Source organism: Gekko japonicus, unplaced genomic scaffold (assembly GCF_001447785.1).
Source record: "Gekko japonicus isolate JY-2015 unplaced genomic scaffold, Gekko_japonicus_V1.1 scaffold446, whole genome shotgun sequence".
In the NCBI taxonomy this organism is placed as follows: domain Eukaryota; kingdom Metazoa; phylum Chordata; class Lepidosauria; order Squamata; family Gekkonidae; genus Gekko; species Gekko japonicus.
Window position 1 is genome coordinate 398,789 of NW_015168058.1, and position 26,959 is coordinate 425,747.

The following is a 26,959-nucleotide window of genomic DNA, read 5'->3' on the forward strand; positions in this document are numbered from 1 at the left end:
CGGCAATCGCAGCCACGCATTTTAAACATTTAAAATAATCAAAGTGCTAACTAAAGTAACATGATGATGTTTAAGTTATGCAAAGTAAAAAACTAAATAACAAGTTAAGGCTATAAGGTCAACAGTTGAAAAGCAATAAATACGTCAAAATAGCAGATAAATGTCTAAAGGTGTTTTTTCTAATTGTGGGAAGTAACAGAATCTGAATTATCTTCTCTCAGGTGTGGAGGGCACTTAACACCATGTTTCGAGCTGGATGTAATGTTGTCAGCAGACGTCCCAATATTCATTCCATTCTTCTTGTTGAGGAATGTGAGGACTGAATGAGTTAGCATATGTCATGGGATAAAAATGTTGAGTCCTGGGGAGGGTTTTGTTCCAAGTGTTGTAATTCAGCAATCTCCCTTTCCACTCTGTTCCTGAAGTTCCTTTGTAATAAAACAGCCACTTTGAGGTCACCCACTGGATGTCCTGGAAGGCTGAAGTGTTCTTCCTACATGTGTCTCAGTCTTGTGATTCCTGATGTCAGATTTGTGTCCATTTATCCTCTGGCGTAGGGTTTGTCCTGTGTAGAGAACCGAAGGGCATTGTTGTTGACATTTAGTGGCATAAACAATGTTAGAAGATGAGCAAGTGAATGAGCCTCTAATGGTGTAGTTGATTTTGTTAGGTCCAGTGATAGTGTTGTCTGAGTGTCTGTGGCAGCAAAATTGGCATCTGGGTTTATTGCAAGCTGTGGTCCCAGTGTCCACGTTCAAATGAGATCTTGCATTTTTGTGGGTGAGGAGTTGTTTGAGACAAGGGGTCTGTCTGTGCACAAGAAAAGGTTTGACCCCCAGTACTTGCGAAAGAGAACTGTCATTATCCAGTAGAGGTTGTTAGTCGTTGATGATGCGTTGTACTGTTTTGAGCTGAGAGCTGTTTGTGACCACTAGTGGTGTTCTGTTATTGCCTCTTTTGAGCCTGTCTTCTAACAGGTTTTCTCTGGGTATCATTCTGACTTTGTTAATCTGCCTCCTGACTTCATCAGGTGGATACTTTAGTTCCAAAAAGGTGTGTTGTAGATCCCTCAGGTGAGAACCTCTGTCTGTAGGATTGGAGCAGATGTGACTGTAGCGTGGAGCCTGGCTGTACACAATGGATCGTTTGGTATGTTTTGGATGGTAGCTGGAGGCATTTAGGTGTGTTTGTTAGTCAGCAGGTGTCTGGTATAAGGTGGTGTCTATGCATTCATTGTGTACTTTTACAGTAGTGTCCAGAAAATGTATTTCTTGCATGGATTGGTTCATTGTCAGGTTGATGGTGGGGTGAAGATTGTTGAATGCCTAGTGGAATGAGTCCAGGGCTTCTTTACCATGTGTCCAGACAATAAAAATGTCATAAATGTAACACAAATATAAGAGAGGTATGAGTGGGTGGGAGTTTAGGAGGCGTTGCTCCAAGTCAGCCATAAAGATGTTATCGTATTGTGTGGCCATGCAGGTGTCCGTGGCTGTGCCATTGATCTGGAGGAACAGGTTGTCACCAAGTCTGAAGTGGTTGTGGGTGAGAACAAAATGGCGCCGATGGTGGCAACGTCAGCTGTGTTGTTGTCAGAAGTCATGTTCCTTATGGCTTCATCTTCACCCCTCTTTCTCGTCCTTTCCCCCTATAGTTAAACTGTACAATTACAGTTTAGGAAACGACGACTGAGGACATTATAGGAGTTTACAAGGTTATGCATGGGATAGATCAGGCTGAGAAAGAAGTACTTTTCTCCCTTTCTCACAATACAAGAACATGTGGGCACTCAATGAAATTGCTGAGCAGTTGGGTTAGAATGGATAAAAGGAAGTACTTTTTCATCCAAAGAGTGATTAACACATGGAATTCACTGCCACAGGAGGTAGCAATGGCTACAAGCATGGACAGCTTCAAGAGGGAATTCGATAAACATATGGAGCAGAGGTCCATCAGTGGCTATTAGCCACAAGGTATAGATAGGAACTCTCAGTCTGGGGCAAGGGATGCTCTGTATTCTTGGTGCTTGGGGGGGGGGCATCAGTGGGAGGGCTCCTAGTGTCCTGGCCCCACTGCTGGACCTCCTGATGGCACCTGGTATTTTTGGCCACTGTGTGACAGAGTGTTGGACTGGATGGGCCATTAGCCTGATCCAGCATTGGCTTCTCTTATGTTCTTATGTAATCCATCTTTGTGTGGGATGTTGTTATACAGAGATTCCACATCCACGGTGGCTAAAATAGTATCCTCTGGAAGGTTGTTCAAAGATCGTATTTGCCTCAGAGAGTCTGTGGTGTCACGAGTATAACTAGGAACATTGATGACATAGTGTCTTAGAACAGAGTCCATGTATCCAGATACCCCCACGGTGATAGTGCCTGTGCCTGAGACAATGGGGGCACCCCGGGTTGCCTGGTTTGTGTATTTTGGGTAGAAGATAAAAGGTACCTGGTCGAGGTTCCAGGGGTGTGTCTGAAAGGATAGGTTCCCAAATGTGCAGTGGTAATTCCTTTATAATCTTGTATGGCTCTTTTTTGTATTCCTGTGTGGGGTCTGAGTCCAGTTGTTTGTAAAAAGCAATGTTTGAGAGTTGTGTTTGAGCCTCTTGGATGTAGTCTGATCTATTCATGATGACAATGGCTCCCCCTTTGTCTGCTTCTTTAATTATAATATCCGGATTGTTCCCGAGGTTGTCTATGGCCTTCCTTTCAGCATGGTTGAGATTCTGCTGTATGTGATGTTGTTTGTTGATCATATCGCTTTGTACTCTGTGGCGAAAGCATTCTATGTAAAGATCCAGTGAGGTATTGTGACCATCAGGAGGGGTTCATGTGGAGTCTCTTTTCTTGTAGCATTGTTTTGATGGTATGTGGTGCTAAGTATCCTGTTCATTAGTGGACTGGAGAGATGGTACCTGTCCTCCAGTAGATTGTGTGATGGTGTGCTGTGAAGGTGCTGTCTGTTCTTCCTTGTTCTGTTCTTGTGTATGTTGGAAGTATGTGTGTTGGAAGTTGGAAGAACAGTTAGTCCAGCGGCACCTTACAGACCAGCAAGAGTTTCAGGGTATAGGTTTTTGAGAGTCAAGCCTCCCTTCATCAAACACAAGAAATGGAGGTAGTTTTCCACAGACCCATGTATGAAATTGTGACTACTTGGTGGTGATCCTTCATATAGCAATGAGAAACTTTAATTTTTTTTTAAGATCTTTTCTCAAGGGGCTGAGAGACTCTCAGACCTGTCCTGGGATGAACTGAAAAGAGAAATTACTATAGCTGTGGAGAATGAGGTAAGATTTGTTCTTGTCTCTGTTCCATGTTACCTCAGTTGTTCTTCAATTACTGTTCACCAGAAATACTCAGCATACCTAGGATTCTTGTGTATACCACGCTGTCCAACACAGTCACTACGTATCAAAATTAATGGCTACCAATGTTCTGAATCTGGAGACTTTTGCATACTCCTGCATTTTAGTTATGTAATGATCAGTGATCCAGTGGTTAGTCAAAACGTATAATTAGAAAATACTTGATTCTCTGCACCAAACTATCAAAGCTGAAATAATAGGTTTGGGATTTTGTTTACTTCATTATGTCTGCCTTTCTCCACAATGGGGACACAAAGCAGCTTATGCTGCATTATTATCTTCATTTTATTCTTGCAACGAAACACCCTGTGAGGTAGGTTAGGCTGAGAATGTGTTACTGGCCCCAAAACACCCATCAGGTGTCCATGGCAGACTAGGGGTTTGAATTTAGTTATCCCAGATCCTAATTTGACATTCCAACTGCACTGGCTCATCTACTGCACAGTAAGATTTGGAATTACAGTAAATGCTGCTAGACAGTGGCATTAATCTGTGTACTTCAGCTTTCTTTTGATCACGGTTTATTTCACAACAATTTGTCTGAATGTAGACCTGTAATCTGGCTGTGAGACAAAGGAAAGAACCATTTTAGGAAATCGCTGGGGTTTCACTGGAAGACCCAGGTTATAATTCCTACTTGTTCATGCCCATGACACTTCCTAGGTGACCGTACACCATTTGCTGCCTCTCCAATTAACATACCTCACAGAGTTGTTTGTGAGGATAAAATGTGTGTGGGAGATATACAACTGTAATAAAGGGGGGGTCATTTGTGGGTACAGAAGGGGAGGTACATCTAGGGTTGCCCTTAGTAGCAATATGCAAAGCTAGGTCTAATGGGTGGAAATTACAAGGGAGTCGTTACCGGCAAAATATCAGGAGAAACTTTTTAACTGTAAGAGTGGTTGAGCAGTGGAATAGTCTGCTTCGGGAGGTGGTGGATGCTCCTTCGCTGGATGTTTTCAAGCGGAGGCTGGACAACCATCTTTCGGGTATGTTGTAGGTATGTAGGGCTCTCTTCTGGCTACGCTCCTGCAGAGTGCGGGGGGTTGGACTAGATGACTTGCAAGGTCCCTTCCAACTCTTAACATTCTATGATTCTATGTTCCTGTAGTCCTTTTTAGCAGTATTGTTCTCAAACTTCATCTCTGTGTTTAGTGTAAATAATAGAATTTAAGGTGCTCTGTCTGCCAAATGTTTTTGTAAGTGGTGTCAGTAATCACTGTTAAACTAATTCTGCTCTGTAGCTTGATGCAAATGTACAGAAACTTAGTTTGTATTTTATCCATATAGTGTTTTGGTAGTACTTTAACAAAATACAAGTAAAATATTAGGTATTACATCAATAGAGAATATTTTTCTTTAATTTGTGCAGAATGCCAAAAAAAATGTTCTTTTGGTTTCTCGTAATAGATTATTTGGAGGCTGATTATTTCTGTTATGGTTAAACAATGGCATATTGTTCAGGTGTTAAAATGTGCATTCTCAGGTAAACTAATCTTGTATCTTGATCTGTCTTTCAGTTTCAGGGCAATATTACTGAATATGAATTCTCCCAGGAAGAATTTAGACAGTTACAGATAGAGTTCTGGTCGAAATTCTATGCTTACTGCCTTCAGTACCAAGAAGAACTCTCACGTCCTCTTGCTTTGCTCTTGAATCAGTACACTAATATGGTGTGTCTGCTGAAAAAGGTAAGGGACAGGCAAGCAGGAAACAAAACGTAAATGTCCATCTTCGGGAGCAAGATGAACTTGTGGCTGGCTAGCATACCTCAGTGTGGAGTTCATAACTTGCATAACATTTTTTATGGGCATGGTAGGTGCCAAATTACAAATTGGACACAATGTATTTCTTTTTACATTTTTCCGCTGAGCAGATTGTGGTCAGAACTTGAGACTGTAGGGTTGCCGGGGTATTGGGGGGGGGGTGCTGGGAGGAGGAGGGGCCGTCCCTGACACAATGATGTCACACAGAGTGATGTCATTGCATCAGAGATGCAGCACTGTGTGTGTGTGCCCCCTGCTTTCCCCCAACCATTTAAAGGGAACCTTTTCTTTAAATGGTTTGGGGAAAGCGGGGGCTGTGTGTGCCTGCCCGGCAGGTACTCATCTCGTCGCTTGCAGGGCAAGTGCAGATGGCCCCTGCTTTCAGGGCAAGTGTGAGTGGCACTGCTTTCAAAAGAGCAGGCACCCTGCTCGCCTTCTTGTAAGTGGTGAGATCACTGGTTGCAGGGAAACCAAGAAAACGGGGAGGGGGGGGAGATCTGAATTTTTTGCTTTTTAAAAAATTCCATCATTACTTGCAATTAAATTTTCAACTGTGTTTCTGTCTGTGACTTGCCCTGGTTAGAGGCATTTTCCTCACAGATTAATTTGGTTTTTCATAGTCAAGTGTATGCAAAGCACCAACCATACTTATAAAAATGCAGCTGAAATGTTTGTAAGACATCCTGCTTTAATGCTACAGACTAAACGATGGGTATGTTTTTCTTTCTCAGGGGTACCTGTCCTTTTTTGTGCCCTGCTCCCTAGTGGATCACCTGTATCTCTTACCTGATGAGCCCCTGATTAATGAAGTTGAGAGCACCGGCCTAGATGGTAATGGAGAGATGGAGCAAACTGTCAAGGTTGGGTACTATGCACTGTCAACAGGAGTGGCAGAAGAGGCAGCACAAATGATTTTGCCATTTGCCCCTTCTCACTGTCGCTGCCTGGGCTGCATGGTTTACGGTGTATGTGGGTCCCCTCAGCCTCTGCCATCGTCTTTTGGGGCTCTCAAAGAGTTGCTGCCTCCACTAGTACTTTCTGCTGGCAGTGCATAGGACTCAGTGCACTGTTTTAAAGTTGTGGCATTTGAGTAACCATTTGTATTGTCAAGGTACACAGAAGCCTAATTCAAGGCGCACTCTTTACATTTTTCAAAATTCATTTCCTTTTCTAGAAAATAGAATCCACATTTGGGCCCAAACGGGAGAAATGAGCTAATGAGATGCTTAACTTGAACAGTTGATCTCCAGGCCATAATCACAAACTGCTTTAGAAATTCCTTTCAGTTTTAAAAGCAGTTTGCAGTGCAGAACGTCCTTCCACAACGAACAAGAATAAAGCCCTTTGGACTCACAGATCTAGTTTTTTAATTCTCTGGACCATGGTTGAGATTTTTAGTTTAATTCCTGTCTGTGTAAAATCTTCAGTCACTCATGCTTTGTTTTGCAAAACTGAAATAGGACCTTAGCTTGGCATATCTGGAGGAGGAGGGAGAAAAATCCTTCAGTCATCCAGTTTGTCTCCCAAATTACATTTTATGATTTACCAAAGGAGAAGAGTCTTCAAATCCATCGACATAAAAGAGCTTTTCTTCCCATTTGCCTTGTCCACTTTAGTTTTCTCTTTCTCAATACAAAAGAGGGAAGTGAAATGGAGAGGAAGGAGGTAAACAGGACTAAGCTTGTTCAATATGAAAGGATCTGGAGTAGAGGACCAGGTTTTCCTGCCTTGAAAAATCAAACATGTTTCCAATCATACATAAGCGTTTATCCATGAGGAGCAGCACTCCCCCCCCCCCAGCATTCATCAAAGTGAGCAACAGAGAGACTTCTCCTCTCATGCTTGTCCTCCAGTTGCATGAAAAACCCAGATTTAAGGAAGCCTATTTCAGAGAGATCTCTTTATGAGGAGTAAGCCAGTGTTATGCTTCCTGACTTGTCAGTGTTGTAGGCCTATATGTTGGTGGTACCTGCCTTGAGCCTACAATGTGGGGAGGGCAGGATAGAAGTCTTAACAAAATAAATAAAAATAGGTGGGGAAGAACTGTGCTCTTCAGCTGGTACAAAAGGGAGGTGGGCTGGCAGCAGAAGGCACTCATCACCGCGTAGTTATATCCCTTTCTGCAGCACTTGAGACCATCAGCCCTTTGGCGTTCCACCAGGATCTGCTGCTAAAACAGGTTTTCCCATGCTTGTCCAACTAAGGCATGGGTATAACTTTGCTTTCAGACCTTACCAGCTAACTGTAGTATTTTTAGTGGACCTTCCTCCTCAAGAACTGATTATATTAGCTGAGCACTTGCATGAAGAAACGGACAATAAAAACTGTGTGTCCAGGTCGCAAATGGTTTGGTTAACCCATATTGCTGTTTCTTAGGTTACCTGCTGATTGTAGTAGATACCAGTAAAAGAACTTTTGAGGGCATGTGGGGGTGAAGGCTTGGTCTATTTTTGCCATCGCTTTCCTTTTACCACTACTGGCTGTTGTATTGTTGTTAATGTCATCATTTTGAAATAAGTGCTGTGCCTTTTTGTCACAGAGTCTGAGTTTTCGCATGATCTTGTAAGTCTCATTCAGTGCCTGCGGCTAATTGGTGAGTCAGTTTCTGTGGAGATGGCACTCACCATGGAGATGGATTGCTGCCGCCTCCAGCCTCCAGAGAGAGCAGCAGAGCAGATCCTGAGGGACTTGATTGCTAACGACACGTAAGCACAGGAGCTGGACTCTCAAGCCCCTTCTAAAGACCAAGAGAGGGATAGTGGGGGGGGGGGGCAGTGGGTAGGGCGATGAAAATGTTGACCCAGTTTGCAGTTGCTGTGAAAAGGGCAACTTCCATGCTGGCCATGATTAGAACAGGGATAGAGAATAAAACTGATCCCATTATATTGCCCTTATTTTAATCTATAGTGAGACCGCACTTGGAATATTGTGTATTGTTCCGGTCACCGCACCTGAAAAGGATATTGTAGAACTTGAAAAGAGCAACCAGAATGATCAGGGGGCTAGAACAACTGCCCTATGAGGATTAGTTAAAACGTTCAGTGCAGTTTAGTTTAGGGGGGAAAGGCAAAATGGGAGAGAAAGGGGAGATATGGTAGAGGTCTGTGATTTTTTTGCACAGTGTGGAGAAAGTGGACATGATAATAGGACCTGTCATTATCCACCAAAGCTGAAGGGCATAAGATTTAGGAGAGACAAAAGGAGCTACTACTTTACACAGTGCATAGTTAAACTGTGGAACTTGCTGCCACAGGCTGTGGTGATGGCTGCCAACTGGCTTTAGAAGGGGAGTGGAAAAATTCATGGAGGACTGGGCTATCAGTGGCTGCTAGTCAAGATGGATATGTGCTCCTTCCAATATCCGAGGCCGTATGTCTCTTTATATCAGTTGATGGGGAGCATGGGCAGCAGGTTGCTGTTGCAGTCATCCTGCTTGTGAGCCTCTTAGAGGCAGCTGGTTGGCTGCTGTGTGAACAGAGTGCTGGACCTGACAGGCCTTTGGTCTGATCTTCCCGGCTGTTCTTACGTTCTTAGGAACTGCTGATTTCTTCTACAGAATTTACTGGATTGAATCAGCATGTTTCAAGAGAGAGGGCTGCAAATGACTACTTCCCCTCAGAAGACAGGCCAGCAAAATCGATAGCCCCTCTCTGTGAGGGATTGTTTTTCCAGTTTACATTCTGCCTTCTACAGGAAAGCAGGATTTGATGTCTGAATCAGTTTTCTGTGATAGGAAAAGGAGACTAAAAACCTCTGTTCATAAAAACGGTGTTTTCAGTTTTTTCTGAAACTCACTCTTCCCTCGTGTAGCTGAAGACACTGAGTCACAGGTCTGAGTCCCCGTGGGCTTAGTCTGAACCACAGGCCAATAAACACCTGGAATATCAACTGATAATTGTACAATCTCTTTGGTATAAAACCAGTGCTCCAATTTTATGTTTTTAAGTCCATTTTTCTCTCAGTGTAGGAGGATAGCTTCCCACATGTTCCACAGTGGAATAGAATGCAAGATAAACGTCCCTTTCAGTGGAAGGAGCCCTCCTGTCCTCACCAGTGATCTGGAGTAGCTAGCTTCAGAGTGGTTTTTATGACAATTTCATAACTATAAGAACATAAGAGACGCCAATGTTGGATCAGGCCAAAGGCCCATCCAGTCCAACACTCTGTGTCACACAGTGGCCAAAAATACCAGTGCCATCAGGAGGTCCAGCAGTGGGGCTAGGACATTAGAAGCCCTCCCACTGTTGACCCCCCCCCAAGCACCAAGAAGACAGAGCATCACTTGCCCCAAAGCCCCTATCTATACCTTGTGGCTAATAGCCACTGATGGACCTCTGCTCCATATGCTTATCCAATTCCCTTTTGAAGCCGTCCATGCTTGTAGCACCCACCACTTCCTGTGGCAGTGAATTCCATGTGTTAATCACTCTTTGGGTGAAGAAGTACTTCCTTTTATCCGTTCTAACCCGACCGCTCAGCAATTTCATTGAGTGCCCACGAGTTCTTGTATTGTGAGAAAGGGAGAAAAGTACCTCTTTCTTTACCTGCTCTTTCCCATGCATAATCTTATAAACCTCGATCATGTCACCCCTCAGTCGTCTTTTCTCCAAGCTAAAGAGCCCTAAGCGCTTTAACCTTTCCTCATAGGGAAAGTGTTCCAACCCTTTTATCATTCAAGTTGCCCTTTTCTGCACTTTTTCCAAAGCTATAATATCCTTTTTAAGGTGTGGTGACCAGAATTGCACACAGTATTCCAAATGAGGTCTCACCATTGATTTATATAGGGGCATTATTATATTGGCTGATCTGTTTTCAATACCCTTCCTAATAATCCCCAGCATAGCATTGGCCTTCTTTATTGCAGTCACACACTGTCTCGACATTTTCAGTGAGTTATCCACTACAACTCCAAGATCTCTCTCTTGCTCAGTCTCTGCCAGTTCAGACCCCATCAATGTGTATTTATATTTAGGATTTTTGGCTCCAATGTGCATCACCTTGCACTTGGCCACATTGAACCCCATTTGCCATGTTGACGCCCACTCGCCCATCCTTGACAGATCCCCTTGGAGTGCCTCACAATCCTCACTGGTTTTCACCACCCTGAACAACTTTGTATCATCCGCAAATTTAGCCACTTCACTGCTTACTCCCATCTCCAAATCATTAATGAACAAGTTAAAAAGCAGTGGACCAAGTACTGATCCCTGCGGTACCCCACTGCTTACCACCCTCCACTGAGAAAATTGCCCACCTACACTCACTCTCTGTTTTCTATGAACTAGCCAGTTTTTGATCCATAAAAGGACTTGTCCTTCTATCCCATGATTTTTGAGCTTACTTAGGAGCCTTTGATGAGGAACTTTATCAAAAGCTTTCTGGAAGTCAAGGTAAATAATATCTATTGGATCCCCCTTGTCCACATGTTTGTTCACCCCCTCAAAGAACACTAACAGGTTAGTGAGACAAGATCTTCCCTTACAGAAACCGTGCTGAGTCTGCCTCAATAGGTTTTGTTCATCTATGTGCCTACTAATTCTTTCCTTAATAATGGTTTCCACCAATTTACCCGGTATCGACGTCAGACTGACTGGCCTGTAATTTCCCGGATCTCCTCTGGAACCCTTTTTAAAGATGGGAGTGACATTAGCTACCTTCCAATCCTCAGGAATGGAGGCAGATTTTAAGGAAAGATTACATATCTTTGTCAGGAGATCTACAAGTTCACATTTGAGTTCTTTCAGAACTCTCGGATGTATGCCATCTGGGCCTGGTGATTTTTCAGTTTTTAAGTTGTCTATCAGTTTTAGGACCTCCTCTCTCGTCACCTCAATCTGACTCAGGTCTTCCAACACCCCTCCTGAAATCAGTGGTTCTGGAGTGGGCAAGCACTTCTCATCTTCCACAGTGAAGACGGAGGCAAAAAATGCATTTAGCTTCTCAGCCATTTCCCTATCATCCTTCAATACTCCTTTTACCCCTTGGTCGTCCAAGGGCCCCACTGCCTCCCTGGCTGGTTTCCTGTTTCTAATGTATTTGAAGAAAGTTTTATTGTTGGTTTTTACGTTTTTTGCTATATGCTCCTCATATTCCCTTTTTGCCTGCCTGACCTCAGACTTGCATTTTATTTGCCATAGCCTGTGTTCCGTTTTATCAGCCTCACTGTGACTAGCTTTCCACTGCTTAAAGGAATTCTTTTTACTTTTTACAGCCTCCATTACTCTGTTTGTTAACCATGCAGGCTTTTTCCTATACCTTTTTGTGCCTTTCCTAACCTGCGGAATATATATTTTTTGAGCTTCTAGGATCGTAGTTTTAAATAGATCCCAAGCTTCCCCAATTGTTTTGACCCTTTCTACTTTTCCTTTCAGTTTCCTCCCCACGTGTCCCCTCATATCAGAGAAATTACCCCTTTTAAAGTTAAAAATGGTTGTGTGAGTCTTTTTGGCCAATTCTCTATTTGTACAAATGATGAACTCAACAACATTATGATCACTGTTTCCAAGCGGTGCAATCACTTTTACATCTCTTACCAGGTCTTGAGTGTTACTTAGGACCAAATCAAGGATCGCCTCTCCCCTGGTAGGTTCCGTGACCATCTGCTCCATAGCACAGTCATTTAGAGTGTCTAGAAACTCAATCTCTTTTTCCCGACTAGAACACATATTGACCCAATCAATGTGTGGGTAGTTAAAATCACCTATTATTACACAGTGTTTTTGTCTAGTTGCTATCTTTAAGGCATTCATCATTTTATAATCCTCCTCTATCTTTTGATCTGGTGGGCGATAACAAACTCCCAGTGTTAAGTTTCCTTTTGGCCCCCCTATTTCAACCCATAGAACTTCCAGAAGCGAATCCACTTCACTTAGCCTCTCAATCTTTCTAGACTTTATACCCTCTCTGACATACAGAGCTACCCCACCTCCAACCCTTCCCCCCCTATCCTTCCGATATAATATATAACCGGGAATCACTGTGTCCCACTGATTTTCCTCATCCCACCAAGTTTCAGAAATACCCACAATGTCTATTTTTCCCTCCGACACCAAGCACTCCAACTCCCCGATTTTACCTCGGACACTTTATCATCCAGGCATTGTAGTTTATGAGGATCTGAGTGGAAAAAAACTGGTGAGAACCCATAGGATTCCTTGCCCCATGATAGGTTAGGGTAATCTTCCCTGTTTATCTAATTTCAGAAGTTCTCAGTATCTTTCATGCAGCCTAATGCATGTTGCTTGGTTTTTGTTTTTTTACCATAGAGAGAATCTGATGGAAGATATTCACAGCAAGTTACAAGAGATCAGAAACCCAATCAATGCCATTGGAGTGCTTATCCGGGAAATGGATTATGAGACAGACGTGGAAATGGAGAGAAGATTCGATATTGGTGAGAAGACAACAGCTCTACTTCCTATCTCCCCCCCCCCCCCCCCCGGCCTTAAGGGACAATTGTTTAGGAAGTCTACAGATCACACATTTTCCCCCTACCCCCTTCTTTTTGACAGCTCAACCCCTGAATGTGCATATGCACCTTTCACAGCTCTATGGTAGTAGCACAGCAGTAAATCTGGTATGCCATGGTGTGTACAAGGTCAGCATGACCCGTTTTTTGATTTGTCGGGACCTGCTGATTTTACAGCAGCTCTTGCTGCGACTTGGCGATGCTGTAAGTATACTTCATTTATTTGTTTACAAAGCGTATGTTTGAGGTGGCTCACAACTAAAACAATCCACTGAAACCAAACAAGCCGTTAAAAACAAGCCAGGGCATAAAAACAGCATAAAGCAAACACTGAACATTCTCAAATGATATTCATAACACACTCCTCTGGCTAAAACGCAGACCATAGATCAACTTTAAAATGATGGAACCTCTCAATTAAAAGCCTGGGTAAAAAGAAACATTTTGGTCTGGCACCTAAAAGAAAGGAAAGTAGGTGCCAGGTGAGCTTCAGTGGGGAGGGTATTCCATAGGAAAGGCACCACCACTCAAAAAAAGCCCTATTTCTAGTTGCCACCCACCTCATCCCTTTAGTGAAGGCACAGAGAACAGGGCTTGAGAAATACTTTTGACTATCTGACTGAGTAACCGCAAATAGGAGCCTCTGTAGAAATCCTAAAGCATGGGGAAGTTACAGCTGTAATGAATAAACGCTGCCTGTTAAGTGTCCTCTTAATGCTGCTGGCATCAGCTTTATAGCATATTGGAATAACCTTGGAGTCCAAAATGTTCTTAGTATTGCTTCCTAACATTGCTCCATGGCATGCTAACTTTTACAGTGTCTTCTAGCAGGCCACATACTTATGACTCCTCTGGGTTTCTGCAGGAACTCTTGGTGGCTGAGAGCCAGAGCTTCCTTACTTAACCCTTTGAGCTACTTGAAGTAACATTCATACCTTTCATTGTCATGATTCAGAGACTTCCTTCATTTTTAGGTCGTATTTAGGGATAGTAATGAAACTGATTATTTTATGACAAATGCAGAAGGAGAGAATGAATCCCATAGTGATTTGTAATGATGTATCTTGATCATCACTTTGACTGAAGTTTAATGGCTGCTAATGTGATTTTTTTAAAGGCAAATTTGGGAGGAGGCCAGGTATTCCACACTCAGCAGAACCTGCTGCATCGTACTTCTGTTCTGATATTATCTTATTACCTGATCAGATGGGCAAGTCAGCGTTTGGCATCAGATGTTCCAGTTGATGAATTGTAAGTTATGTCCAATGTCTTGTTAATATGATTGATATATTAGGCATGATCACCTTTTTTCACTTAGTGTAAAAGACTTAACATGTTTTTACAATAATAAGCAATTGATTTGAACAAGCTCTGTCTAGCTCTGGTCAGGGTTATTTCAGAGTCTTTTTCTATTACTATTCTTTTCCATGTGGTCTTCCTAATAAAAATGCTGTTCCTCTCCAGAAGGAACTTTCGAAGTTCAAGATTGATTCAGGCAGGCAGATAGCCATGTTGTTCTAAAGCAACAGAACAATCCAGTGAGGATTGTGAGGCACTCCAAAGGAATCCGTCAAGGATGGGCGAGTGGGCGTCAACATGGCAGATGGGGTTCAATGTGGCCAACTGCAAGGTGATGCACATTGGAGCCAAAAATCCTAAATATAAATACACATTGATGGGGTCTGAACTGGCAGAGACTGAGCAAGAGAGAGATCTTGGAGTTGTAGTGGATAACTCACTGAAAATGTCGAGACAGTGTGTGACTGCAATAAAGAAGGCCAATGCTATGCTGGGGATTATTAGGAAGGGTATTGAAAACAGATCAGCCAATATCATAATGCCCCTATATAAATCAATGGTGCGACCTCATTTGGAATACTGTGTGCAGTTCTGGTCACCACACCTTAAAAAGGATATTATAGCTTTGGGAAAAGTGCAGAAAAGGGCAACTCGAATGATAAAAGGGTTGGAACACTTTCCCTATGAGGAAAGGTTAAGGCGCTTAGGGCTCTTTAGCTTGGAGAAACGACGACTGAGGGGGTGACATGATTGAGGTTTATAAGATTATGCATGGGAAAGAGCAGGTAGAGAAAGAGGTACTTTTCTCCCTTTCTCACAATACAAGAACTCGTGGGCACTCAATGAAATTGCTGAGCGGTCGGGTTAGAACGGATAAAAGGAAGTACTTCTTCACCCAAAGACTGATTCACACATGGAATTCACTGCCACAGGAGGTGGTGGCGGCTACAAGCATGGACGGCTTCAAAAGGGAATTAGATAAGCATATGGAGCAGAGGTCCATCAGTGGCTATTAGCCACAAGGTATAGATAGGGACTCTGGGGCAAGGGATGCTCTGTCTTCTTGGTGCTTGGGGGGGGGGGGTCAACAGTGGGAGGGGGCTTCTAGTGTCCTGGCCCCACTGGTGGACCTCCTGATGGCACCTGGTATTTCTGGCCACTGTGTGACACAGAGTGTTGGACTGGATGGGCCTTTGGCCTGATCCAACATTGGCATCTCTTATGTTCTTATGTTAAAGTTTGAATGAAAGCTTATACCCAGAATTAAATTCCGTTGGTCTTAAAGGTGCCACTGGAGTCGAACTTTGTTAAGTTCAGGACTGTCTGAGTATATCCTATCTTAACCCAAACATGACCTCCATCTATTGGTGCTTTGGCACATACTTTGAGATGTTTTAATACCACAGACTGAGGATCTGGGACTTTAAAGCTTCATTTGTCTTTATTGTGCCATTTTGACATGGTGTGAGATCTTTAAGTAAAATAGCTAATGGGGGAACTAAAGTTATCCTGTCTGGGAAATTCATTGAAAGCTCTTGTAAGAAGCAGGTACTTTGGCTTTTCTAACCTGTTGGTACTGCTTCAGATGCACATCTCACCACCACCACCCAAAATGGAGATATTAGCAAGTCACTTGGCCCTGAGAATTCCCAAATTGCCTCATTCTTGCTTTAGACTTGAAAACGTTTCTCTTCTACACGTCCTTCAATGGCTCCTATCTGTCAATCCAATTTTATCCCACCTTCCCTCCAGAGTGCTCAGAGTGGTATACATGGTTCTCTCCTCCATTTTATTCTTCCAGCAACCCCTTGAGATAAATGTGACTGAGTCAAAGTAACTCATGAGTTGCATCGCTAAGTAGGGGTTTGAACCCTGGTCTTGCTAGTATTGTTAATGTTTGGGTCATGTTAAGGGATACTTTTCTTAGTCTGATAGGCTGTTCTTTATTTAGGGAATCCAATCTTCAGCATCTTTCTGTACTCAAGCTGACAGATTCCACGGCTTTAACACCACTCAAACTAGGTAAGAGGTTGTTGAAATTTTTATATGCAAATATTAATGTACAGTGTTTTAAGACTTTTCCAGGTGGCTGGAACTGTTTCAGTATAAAATGCTTTAAGGCAAGATTGTATAATATTTTAAAGCTAAGAATGACGTAAGCCAAGTTTTAAAAAGTCTTAGGGGCACTTTACTCTAGCTGCATAGGAGCTGCTTTTCCATGGATGGCTCTCACACGGTTAAGGCAACTTTTAATTGCCTCAGCTGCATGAATCTTCCACGTGGAATCACCATCTTCCTCTTCTCTTGTTAGGGTGACAATTCCATATGTAGGATCCTTGTAAATGTCCTATAATTGGGTAACTTAAACACTATTCCAGCTACATGGGAGCTGTTCATAGGAATCTAATATCTTTGGGGCTCATGTTCTGTTGCAAAATGGACAACATAGTGGTGAAACCTTATATAAATTGACAGGGAGGAGTAAGGTGTCAATCTATTCAAGAAGTCACTGAGTTTCCTCAGTTGGCCAGAGAGCATCTCTGAAGGTTCTGCACATTTAGGAATTCTCAGATTCAAAGCAGACAGTTGAAACTGGCAGATTTCAAAAGGATTTCAACTCTTGGATGTTCAAAACATTGTGGAGAAGATTCAACAACCCCTTCCTGGGCCTTTTTTATAGCTCTTCTTTTATTCCAAAATTCAACACCACTTTCCACAGGTTTCAGTGACTGGTCATTCTTACTCCATATGAAATACCCTAAAGGGAAGGAAGGGCGTAAACTGAATGTCTGTAGGGTTTTGTGTCTACATCAAACACTTCAAAATTCTGTACAACTGTCTGATTATCTTTTCAACCAACTTCATTCGGCAAAAATCATTCTAGCCAGGGATATAAAGGTGTGTATCACCTTCGCCTGTGAGTTCCACTACCAGTGTTCCCTCGAGCTGAGTTAGTGTGAGCCAGCTCACAGTTTTTTAGCCACCGGCTCACACATTTGTGTCTCAGCTCAGGAAGGAGGGCTCCAGAGCAAACTAATTTATGCAGTCGCCAAATCACTCGCTCACAACTTTAATGCCAGTGTCTCACAAAGTAGAATTTTTGCTCACAAGACTCCACAGCTTAGAGGGAGCATTGCTCACCACAGGCCCATTCCTTCCAGACTGATGGTACCCTCTGCAGTGTTCAGCACTCAAGCACCACTGGAAGAGAGTTGCAGGGCTGCAGCGTTGTCTTTCCTCTCCTTCTCTTTACACCATTATAAGTTGGGCAGGTGTACCTCAGCAGATGCAGCAATACAACCCATCTGGGATGTGGATGCTGCTCTTCAGTATTCCAGGCTGGATTCCTTAGAATAGAATCATAGGGTTGGAAGGGGCCATACAGACCCCCTGCCCAGAGCATCTCTGACAAATATTCCTCCAGCCTCTTCTTGAAAGCTGCCAGTGAAGGGGAGCTCACCACCGCCCTAGGCAGCCGATTCCACCTCTGAACCACTCTGACCGTGAAAAAGTTTTTCCTAATATCCAGCTGATAAGAGAACATTTCCTGTCCCTGGTCAGGCGGTCTGTAGCAGACTCCAACAACAATACCCTTTGTCCCACCTCCCCTCTTATTTCCACCCCTATACTTTCCACGGGGCTGTCAACCACATTCTCCAGAACTTCCTGACATTCTAGCCCTCTCTTCACACCCAGCGCCACTCCACCTCCTCTTCTACCCTTCCGGTTTTTCTTGAACAACTCATACTCATCCACTGCCACGTCCCAGTCACGAGAATCATCCCACCAAGTCTCAGTGATTCCTATTATATCATAGCCCTCTATCTGCAAGGTATATAGGCACTTGTATATAGGCCTTTGTTTGGCCTATCCTACCCAGGTGAGCCCCCACTGTTTTCTCTTCTTCATTGAAGTCCCCATATTGATCGTCCCCTTCTTTCCCTTGCGGCTTCAGTTTAAAGCTCTCCTGATTAAGCTCTCCAGGTTCTTTCCGAACGTTTTCTTCCCTGACCTTGAGAGGTGAAGCCCATCATGTGCAAGAAGGCCTTCTCTAAGAAAACTTATCCCGTGGTCCCACCCAGAACCCAAAGCGCTCCTGCCGGCACCACCATCTCAGCCAACGATTTACCTCGAGATTTGTCTGTTCTCTTCGCATTCTTCTTCCTGTGACTGGAAGGGTAGAAGAGAATACCACCTGTGCCCCCAATGCCTTCAACTGCCCTCCAAGAGCTTCATAGTCTTCTTTAATTTTTGTGATGGTATTCACGGCCGTGTCATTCGCCCCCACATGAACCAGCACAAACGGGTACTGATCAGTAGGTCTTATCAGTTTTGGCTTCCTCCATTGAAAGAGAACGGAATATTGTTACTTACTGTGAAAGTATCTTCTTGTGAGTAAATAGAGGGAATCCATTGCCACTTAGGATACTGTTAAGAGCACTGCCGTAGGACTGAAGATCTGTTCTCTGCACTCACATAATTACATTTTCTATTCCAGGCCACTACCCTGCTGTGTTTCTTGCAGTTTTTCATGTTACTTAAAAGGCATTAAAATTTTCCTAGGCTTTCTCTACTACAATATGCTTTTTTCTGTCACTGCTGCTGCACTACATCCCATTGCAAGGAGGTCCCTCCTGCCATCGGCAGGGATTAACACCCAGCTCATTTGCATAGTCCTGCCTGTGAAACAAGAGAAAGGGCTAACCCAACCTGAATTCTGAATTCCACTGACAAGAAGAAACCTCTACATTAAGTACCAACGTTCTCTTTTGAAATGGCATGATTTTGCAGATTTGGAATCGTCTCAGTGTGCTTTTGTTTCAGTTTCACTGTTTTGGCTTTTCAAATTAGAAAGTCATCACATAACCAAATGAAAATCTGGTCTTTAGCTGCCAGAATGGATTTGTTCTTCTCCAAAGTGAGGAGTCTGTGCCCAGAAATCCTAAAGTGGGTACTTAAGGTAGATTTATGAGAACTAAGATTGGGAAAACCATTCAGATTGAGCAGTTGAGTGAGTAATGTGTTTACTGTGGCATTAGTGTGTTTTTTGTCTAATGAACATAGCCTTAAGTAGTAGTTTTATGTAATATTGATAACTTTGCTTTAATTGGTTCTAGTGACCAGCCCTCAAACTATTGTGGAGCTGTTCTTTCAAGAGGTAGCCCGGAAACACACAATATCTCAGCTGTTCCCACCTAATGCAGCCTGGGATGAAACAGGATGGAGTTGGACTCAGATGTTTTCTGAAATTTCCAGTTGTCTGTTACAGTTATTGTATCCTTCGGAGTTGCAGCTTCTTCCCAAACCAGGGGAAAGAAGCTATGTTTTCTTCAGACCTTTTGTATTTTCAGTTCAACTTGTAGAGAGTAGGAAAGTGCACCTGGCAGGGGAAAAATTGTATTTTTCAGATTAGGATTTTGAGAGGGGCATAAATATTGGTATTTGGGTTCCTCTATACCATTTTGGGATTCAGATTTAGGTTTTTCCGGGATTCTGGAACTACTTGGGCTCCATTATTCCCTGTGGGAAACCTTTATCATGGCGCTGGAGTGGCTTTTTAACCAAACGAAACCAAAATTGCAGGGGAACAAGTGCTGCCTGTAAAAGCCCTCACGTTTCTAGTGAACTGGACTCAAGGGTCCAATTCTCTGGGCCCTTGAACGGGGTGCCCCCAGCCGTCCTACTTGCAGAGGGGGAGGGGGAGAGGCCCTGGAAAAAGGGTCCGGCCACCACAAAGGAGGGATGGAGAAAGAGCCAGCCGGACTTGCAGCACTGACAGGCCAGGCAACACTCTTGCCGGCTGCAAGCTGTCCTCCCCAGGTCAGGTGAGACTCTTGCCGGCTGTGAGCCACCTTCTGTGGCCCAGGAAAGCTGCTCAAGAGGAGAAAAGAGGCCTGGGGTCCTTAAAATGCTGGCCATGGATATTCCTGAATGTTTCTGGAAATATATAGGACCTGGATACCAGTATTCCCGAGAATCCCGAATACTATTCCTGATACCCAAGTTTACCCTTGGGAGCCCTATTTGAGTGAAAAGCCGGTATATAAGCAGTTTTTAAAAAATACCTGAAAATACCAATATGGCACTTTTTGGGCCTATATTTAAACTGGATATCTCTGAGCACACATCCGTAGTAGAGAGCCCTCTAACCACGTTCTGGGGGAAATGGAAGCAGTCTGTTCTTCCTTCCTTGTCACATCCATTTTTGCAGAAAACCAGTCCCTTAGAGGTAGGAGTGAATTAAAACTAAGAGCCAGACAGAAATTACTAGGAACAGCTATCAGGGCAGTGTTCAGTAGGGAGTGTAGGATGCAGCTTATATTACAAGGCTTAAGCATTACCCAGATGTTGCATCTAAATTCTTTCTATGATCCTTATTGTGCGTGTCCCCCCCCCCCAATTTTCGATTCTTCTTCTAGTGTTTTTTGTTCATTTCTGTTTCTAGTGTGCCCGTGAACAGGTTGCAGGCCGCACGGGGAACATTCCCAGTTTTCTTTGTATTAAAATGGAAGCTGTTGTCAAAAACTTGAAGGTTATAAATTCCTTATACAGCACTCAGGTGGCCAAGTAATCCTGGTTTCCTCTTTCCTGAATGTCTGATGGGGGCTTGTCAATATACTCAGCTGCAGGTGAGCTGCAGGTGGAAAATCCTGTAACCCCTTATTTCTGTAGGTGTAGAAATATTTCTTAAGTAGCAACCCTTATATTTTAAATAAATGTTGGCGTTCATTTAGAAGCTAACCTTAAGTGAAGTATTATTTTGTTTTATTTTTTAAAAATTATGAGCACGGGTAGCAGGGTAGTAGTCCATAAAACATAGACACAGATCTTGATCAGGATTCAGGACTTAAGCTGTCTGTATTCTAACAGCGTTCCGTGCGCCTTGGTGTTTAGTCATGCCGGCCACATGACCACGGAAACGTCTTCGGACAGCGCTGGCTCTTCAGCTTTGAAACGGAGATGAGCACCGCAACCCTAGAGTCGGATTCGACTGGCTTTCGAGCAAGGGAACCTTTACCTTTACTTATTCTAACTGAATTACATTGAGGAAAGAGGGGGTTGTTCCTTAACGCCACTGGGAAGGAAGAATGTTTTTAGGCAAGGACCTCGCTCTCATTGATGAGTGCTGTGTTTATTTTAGGAATATATTCGTTTGCTGGAGCCTTGGTGTCATGTGAATGTGGGATCCTGCTGCTTCATGATGGGACGCTGCTACCTTGTCATGGGAGAAGGACACAAGGTGATCTTTTCTTTCCAGGCATGAAATGGCTGTTGGCTTGAGACAAAAGAATTGACTTAGGCAATGTCTGTTAAATTGTATTATGCATTGATCTTGATGTGCTTTCAGATTCTTTTTGATTTCATTCTTTTTAATTTCAAAAGGCACTGGAAATATTAGACTGAACACGAAAGAGTGAAAAAGGAAGAAGGACACTGAAAAAGTGGGGAGGAAACTTTCCTAGGGAATGATTTCAGGAGACTTTTGTTGTGTTAGACAGCACATCTTCCTGAGCATTTGCACAGAAGAAATGCTTTTTTCCTAACTTCGTTTGAGGTTAAGCAGTTTTATGTGCCAACCTGTCTGCTGTGTAAATCTCTTACTTAGTGTGGTGCTTTACAATACATGCAAGTTACTTCTAGTATAGTATAGTAAGGGTTTTTTTCCAGCATTCACATTCTTTGGCTTTTCTAAAAGCTTTGATCTGTTACCTACCAAGATGGAAGAGTTATTATACACTGGCATGAGTTTGAAATAGCATATTCATTACACAGTTCATGGTGCTCAGAACTCAGCAAACCTATAAAATGTGTACACTTGTGTCTTGCAACTCCTGCAGGCAGCTACTTGCTACCTAACTATACTTCTTGCCACTGGAAAATACATGCAATTTGGTAACCCTTGAATTGTCATTGCAAGGCCTACTTGCAAGTCAAGCCAGACAATAAGGCTGCAGTCACACACACTAAATAATCCACTTTCAGTGCACTTTCCAACTGGATTTTGCCAGTTCACACAGTAAAAATCCAGTTGGAAAGTGCACTGAAAGTGGATTGTTTAGTGTGTGTGACCGCAGCCTTATTGTCTGGCTTGACTTGCAAGCAGGCCTTGGCATGTGCTGGGTTGCTTTGGCAGCCAAAACGATTTCCTGGAGTCTTGCAAGATGACATTGTGAGACTTCAAATACGTTTTTGATTGACCCAGCAATCTGAAAAGTAGGTGTCAAGGGATGCAGTTCTTGTTCTGCTGTGGAGCGTATCTACAGAGTGCAGTGCCCTTGGCTAATCATCAGATGTACAACTTTTGACCACTCATCTTTGGCTGAGAGCGCTGTACAGTTTGGCAGGGCCCCATGGCACAATGGGAGCAGAAGCCTTGGCGATCATCTAGGTTGTCAAGGTAGCCCAAAATGGTGCCTGAAGTATTACAAGAGTTCACATGCTATACTTTGATTGCCTCTGCAATCTTAGCAGTCAGCAATCCAGATTAGTGTGCAACAACCTCAGTGGGGGAGGGTGTATTGATTCCTTGTTTTAAGAGAGTGTGTGTCTCTTTAAATGTTTGGTTGGAGTGCAGTAATAGCAGAGTAGAATGATTGAAGGAGACAAGTTGGTGTGATTGGAGGGTGAGAGAGTGTGGGAGGGGTTTTTGAAAGGAATCTCTGTGTGTGTCTGGAAGTCAGTTATGAAAGTCAGTCGGGGAGTCTGTCAGAGAACGAGGACAGAGTGCTGTGTGAAAACTTGACGTGTTCAGAAAATATGTTGTTGAAAGTTTAAATGTAGAAGAGTTATGAGAAGGATCTGAGACATCCTAAAGTATAAAAGAAAACTAAGAACAAAATAAAGAGTGAGGGTCTATTGAAAAGGAGATTCTTAATAGAGAAGGATCTTGTGACCAAAGACTGTGTGTGATACCCTGACAGCTCATTTTTCCAGTTTCTCTTCCCCTAAACAGTTATAGTTAAGAAACAACTTATTTGTGTTTAAAATTTTATTCAATAAATCACATTTTGTTTGAGTTCCAGAATTCAGTTCATTCTTCCCTCAGGAGCACAGAGACCCTTGAAAAGCCCAGACTCGAGGTCACTTTACCAACAGCTAAGGAGAAAAGATTTGGAATTTGTTTAAATTCCTGGTGGCAGCCGAATCTACCCTGTTTATGAACACAAAGTATACATTTAAAGAGAAAACCAGTCCTCCCTAAAGAGAGGACGCCACAGAGGGGCTTGCCCCAATGTGTGGGTTAAGAGAAAAGTCATTTCCCCCCCCAAAAAAGTTGGATACTCAAACACCCCCTCCCCCATGCCTGGTCCTGCTGGATGGATTTTGCTGTCTGCAGGGAGGCAGTGACCTCCTGCCATTTCACAGTAATGCCTCTGTGTTTACTAGAGCAGCTCTTCCCATTAATTCATATCACCTGAAGCCTAATTTACCTCCTTCATGACCAGTTTTAATTGCTGTTCTTATGTCTTTGTATGTATTTTAGGTTGACTTTAATGGTATTTAAAATGTGATTTTTATCATGTATGTTTAATATTGTTTAATAGCTATCTTGATGGCCATTGTGGGAACAGAAAGGGCAGGATAAAAATTTTATTAATAAAATAGTAACAGTTTGACTAACCACCTCAGCCTAACTGTCTTGCTACTACTTATATTAACACCATAATGTTAGGCCCCACTTGAATGAGATCTTTAGTGAAGGCGTGAAATTGCTGGGAAGTCATCTTCCATGGCCTCGCTATGCTACAGGCTAGGAAGTGGACAGTGGCTTGAATCCAGTGCTGCTCATGTGTACATCCATATGGATTCTGGCCACACAGGACTTGTCCTTTCCCAGTAGCAGCCCCTCGCACCCCACTGAGCGCCCTTCCAAGAGGCCTGTCAGCATTCGGGATGGTTGAATGGGAGAGAGTTGTAGTGACAACAGAGAGCTGAAAAGCCCTTTTGTGTATGCAACTTTTGGATCCCAGCCAATAACATTTTCATTTTTGTGAGATATACTATTATCCTGGGTAACAGACTTCTGATATAAATATCGCGGTAGCAGGGTAGTCTGAACTGGTCTGCTTTATTCTGTTCTCTGGACTTTACTTGTGCTATATGGGACATGTTAGCTTGATTTCTGCTTTGCTTACAGGCTCTGGACTGTTTCTGTGAAGCAGCCTCAGAAGTTGAAAAAGAAGAATTTTTAGACAGGCTAATTAGATCGAAAGATGTAGAAATGGGGTCAACCCCACGGCTACAGTACTATGATAAGGTATTTTGTTAACAAGCATACGAAATGCTGTTTCTAATGTGAATGTGCTCCCTGTTTATGGGAGGCAGTATAATATGTTATTAGTTTAAATCTTCATAATAGTTCATGTATCATTTAAGTGGTTGAATATTTCTTCTCTAGGTTCTGCGTTTGTTAGACACAATGGGTCTACCTGAGTTGATAATTCAACTGGCAACGTTAGCAATTACAGAAGCAGCTGAAGATTGGAGAAGCCAGGTAAGGGGTTTTTCTCATGTCGAGTTGCCCTTCCTTCTGATACCACATTCCCCCCCCCCCCAAATCAAATAACTTGTCTTGCAGATTATAGTTTGGTTGAAACTAATGCACATGTGTTGTAGGCTACCTTGAGGACATGCATTTTCAAACACCACTTGGATTTAGGACATAACAGTCAAGCATATGAGGCCTTGACCCATAATCCAGACTCTAGCAGGTAGTATTTTCTATCTTCTAGCTATGCAACTCATAATGACTCGTTTGGGGCTTTTTGCTATAGTATTAAAATAGTAACAGCAAATCTGGGCCAAAGAGAGAGGGGGAGAGAACTGTGCTGCAGTTGGATTTTTACTTTTTGTGCCGTAGAAGCATTTTGTCTATTCTGGTAGAAGGAAAAGTAGCAAAGAAACCGCATGTGAAGTTCTTGTTTGAGAGAAAAGTGGGTTTTCTTTTTTAGGTCTATTCAGTGCCAGCTGGTAATTTTGTTTTCCAGAGTGGAGTCAAGATTTATGGGCAACTCCAGCTGAAATTAGCAAATTCGTATTAGAGGGCAGGAGAGAAGGTTTGTTTAAAAGACTGTCACGGTGGATTCATGTGACTGCTTTATCCCTCCATTGGTGGATTCTGCAGTCCCGTGATTCATAGTTCTGTATCTCCCTCTTGTACAAAGTGCCCCTACGGTACTTAACTACAACCTCCAGCCATACTTGAATGATGACGTTTGAATAGTCAGTGTGGAGAGCCAAATCTCTGTTCACAGTTACATTAGGGCAAGTTCACAATGCACATGGTCATCATGTATTTTGTCTGAGTTTAAAGTAACACCTGGCAACCAGCTTTGAAGTCTCCACTTACTCCACCCCCCATCAGCCTCCACTCCTTACACCTCTGCACATGCAGAACATTTAGAGAAAGGCATGGCTGCATCAGGAATCGGATACAGTTTGAAGTATTCATACTGCTTCTGATTTTCACCAAAGCCTGTATAATGTGGGCAGAGGTCGATTCGGGGGGATCGCGGGGGATCGCAGTTCCCCCGGGTGAGGTACGGGGGGCGGGGCACATGACAAAGCCCCGCCCCCTGCTTCCGGCCGCCCCGCTTCCGGCCCTCATTCAGCCAGGAGGAGGCAGGAGAAGAGGGAGGGTAAGTTGCTTCCTCCCCGCCTCTCCCCACCCCTGCCTGCCTGGGATCAGGGAGGGCCTTGGCAGGGCTTCCTCGCACTCCCGCCGGCCTTGCAGGTCCACCGCCGGGCCCCTGATGTCAGGGGGTGTGGCGATTGCCAATGAGTTATGCTAATGAGTTCCCCTAGCTCTTTTTCTACGAAACGACCCCTGAATGTGGGAAATGAGAACAGAGGCTCAGGTGAGGGACATCAGTCTGTAGCATCTGGTATCAGGTTTGTGTGTGGGAGGGGGTCTGTCAGATATTTTTGTGTTTCCACAAGAGAGGCAAGCGTAGGTGACCATAATTAAGTTTATGGTTGCTACTGGTGACCTGATAACTATGTTTCTCACTTTCCCCAGAGGATCACATGTTTGCAGCTGAAATACTACATGAGCTTCCATTTACTCTCAGCTGTTTTTAATGAAACTATTTTATACATTCAGCTGCAAATTGTGTTGAGAGTCATGAACACTTGTGTAAATCTTCTCTATGTGTTCTGGGACAGAGATGATAGAAATCACATCATGTTCAGTTAAAATATTCATGCAAGATGCTCCCCTTCTGATGTCCCCGTTTGTTTTCAGCTGCACACATTGTTCTCTTAGATAGATGCAACAGCAAATCAGAGGTTAATATCCTGTATGCCAAATCTTTTTTTTTTCATATCAATAACACATGCTAGGATCCTTGTGCTTACAAGCTGTTCACTTATAAGATTATTTAAAGTTTGGTGTTTGAGAGAGAGAACTTAACCTGTTTTTCCTCTAGGCAACTGGATTGTTTACGACAGTTGGTGGTGGTTCTCTGTGAGCGTTCCCAGCTTCAGGATCTTGTGAGGTTTCCTTATGTGAATCTTCATAATGAAGTAGGTAGTCCGTGCTTCTTAGAGACAAGGCGGGGGTGCATAATGGAATACTTCAGTTATGTGTTTGATAATTATCTGTGCTGCAGGTTGTGGCAATAATTGAATATCGTGCTCGTGCAGTCGATCTGATGACCCACAATTACTATGAGCTGCTGTATGCTTTCCACATTTATCGCCATAACTACCGGAAAGGTACGTATGACTATATTAAGAGGAAGTTGCCTTGATTTCCCAAACTGAAGTTCACGTGGCCGTTAATGTGTGTAATAAGCGGGAGGCATCCTGCTTACAAGGTGGCATCTAGTACAGGCTACGTAGGACTAAAGGCTTTATCTTTAATAACGAATGGGTGCCAGACAGTTCTGAACGTGAAATTCTACATCTCATGTTTCTTTCATACTTCTGATGTGGTGACTACAAAGGTATTTCCAGGGGAGCATAGGTGGGTGAGAGTTCTGTCCATCAGTTTTACCCGCATGTGCCCAAAACAGTAAGCCAGACCAGCTGGGGGAAAAATGGCTCTGGGAGGAACCT

At 43.3% G+C, this 26,959-nt stretch overlaps 1 protein-coding gene across 1 annotated transcript in view; it reads left to right on the plus strand.

Moving 5' to 3' along the window:
• NUP160 (nucleoporin 160kDa) overlaps positions 1 to 26,959 on the plus strand; it is a 105,039-nt gene that overhangs the window by 51,243 nt on the left and 26,837 nt on the right. The window contains exons 13-28 of the mRNA XM_015414500.1: positions 3,203 to 3,286; positions 4,888 to 5,058; positions 5,865 to 5,964; positions 7,673 to 7,838; positions 12,399 to 12,526; positions 12,645 to 12,805; positions 13,719 to 13,852; positions 15,852 to 15,922; positions 19,018 to 19,174; positions 20,460 to 20,529; positions 21,042 to 21,140; positions 24,039 to 24,158; positions 24,300 to 24,395; positions 24,518 to 24,612; positions 26,329 to 26,425; positions 26,512 to 26,617. Of these exons, the coding sequence (XP_015269986.1) occupies positions 3,203 to 3,286; positions 4,888 to 5,058; positions 5,865 to 5,964; positions 7,673 to 7,838; positions 12,399 to 12,526; positions 12,645 to 12,805; positions 13,719 to 13,852; positions 15,852 to 15,922; positions 19,018 to 19,174; positions 20,460 to 20,529; positions 21,042 to 21,140; positions 24,039 to 24,158; positions 24,300 to 24,395; positions 24,518 to 24,612; positions 26,329 to 26,425; positions 26,512 to 26,617 (1,855 nt within the window). The remainder of the gene's footprint in view (positions 1 to 3,202; positions 3,287 to 4,887; positions 5,059 to 5,864; positions 5,965 to 7,672; positions 7,839 to 12,398; positions 12,527 to 12,644; positions 12,806 to 13,718; positions 13,853 to 15,851; positions 15,923 to 19,017; positions 19,175 to 20,459; positions 20,530 to 21,041; positions 21,141 to 24,038; positions 24,159 to 24,299; positions 24,396 to 24,517; positions 24,613 to 26,328; positions 26,426 to 26,511; positions 26,618 to 26,959) is intronic.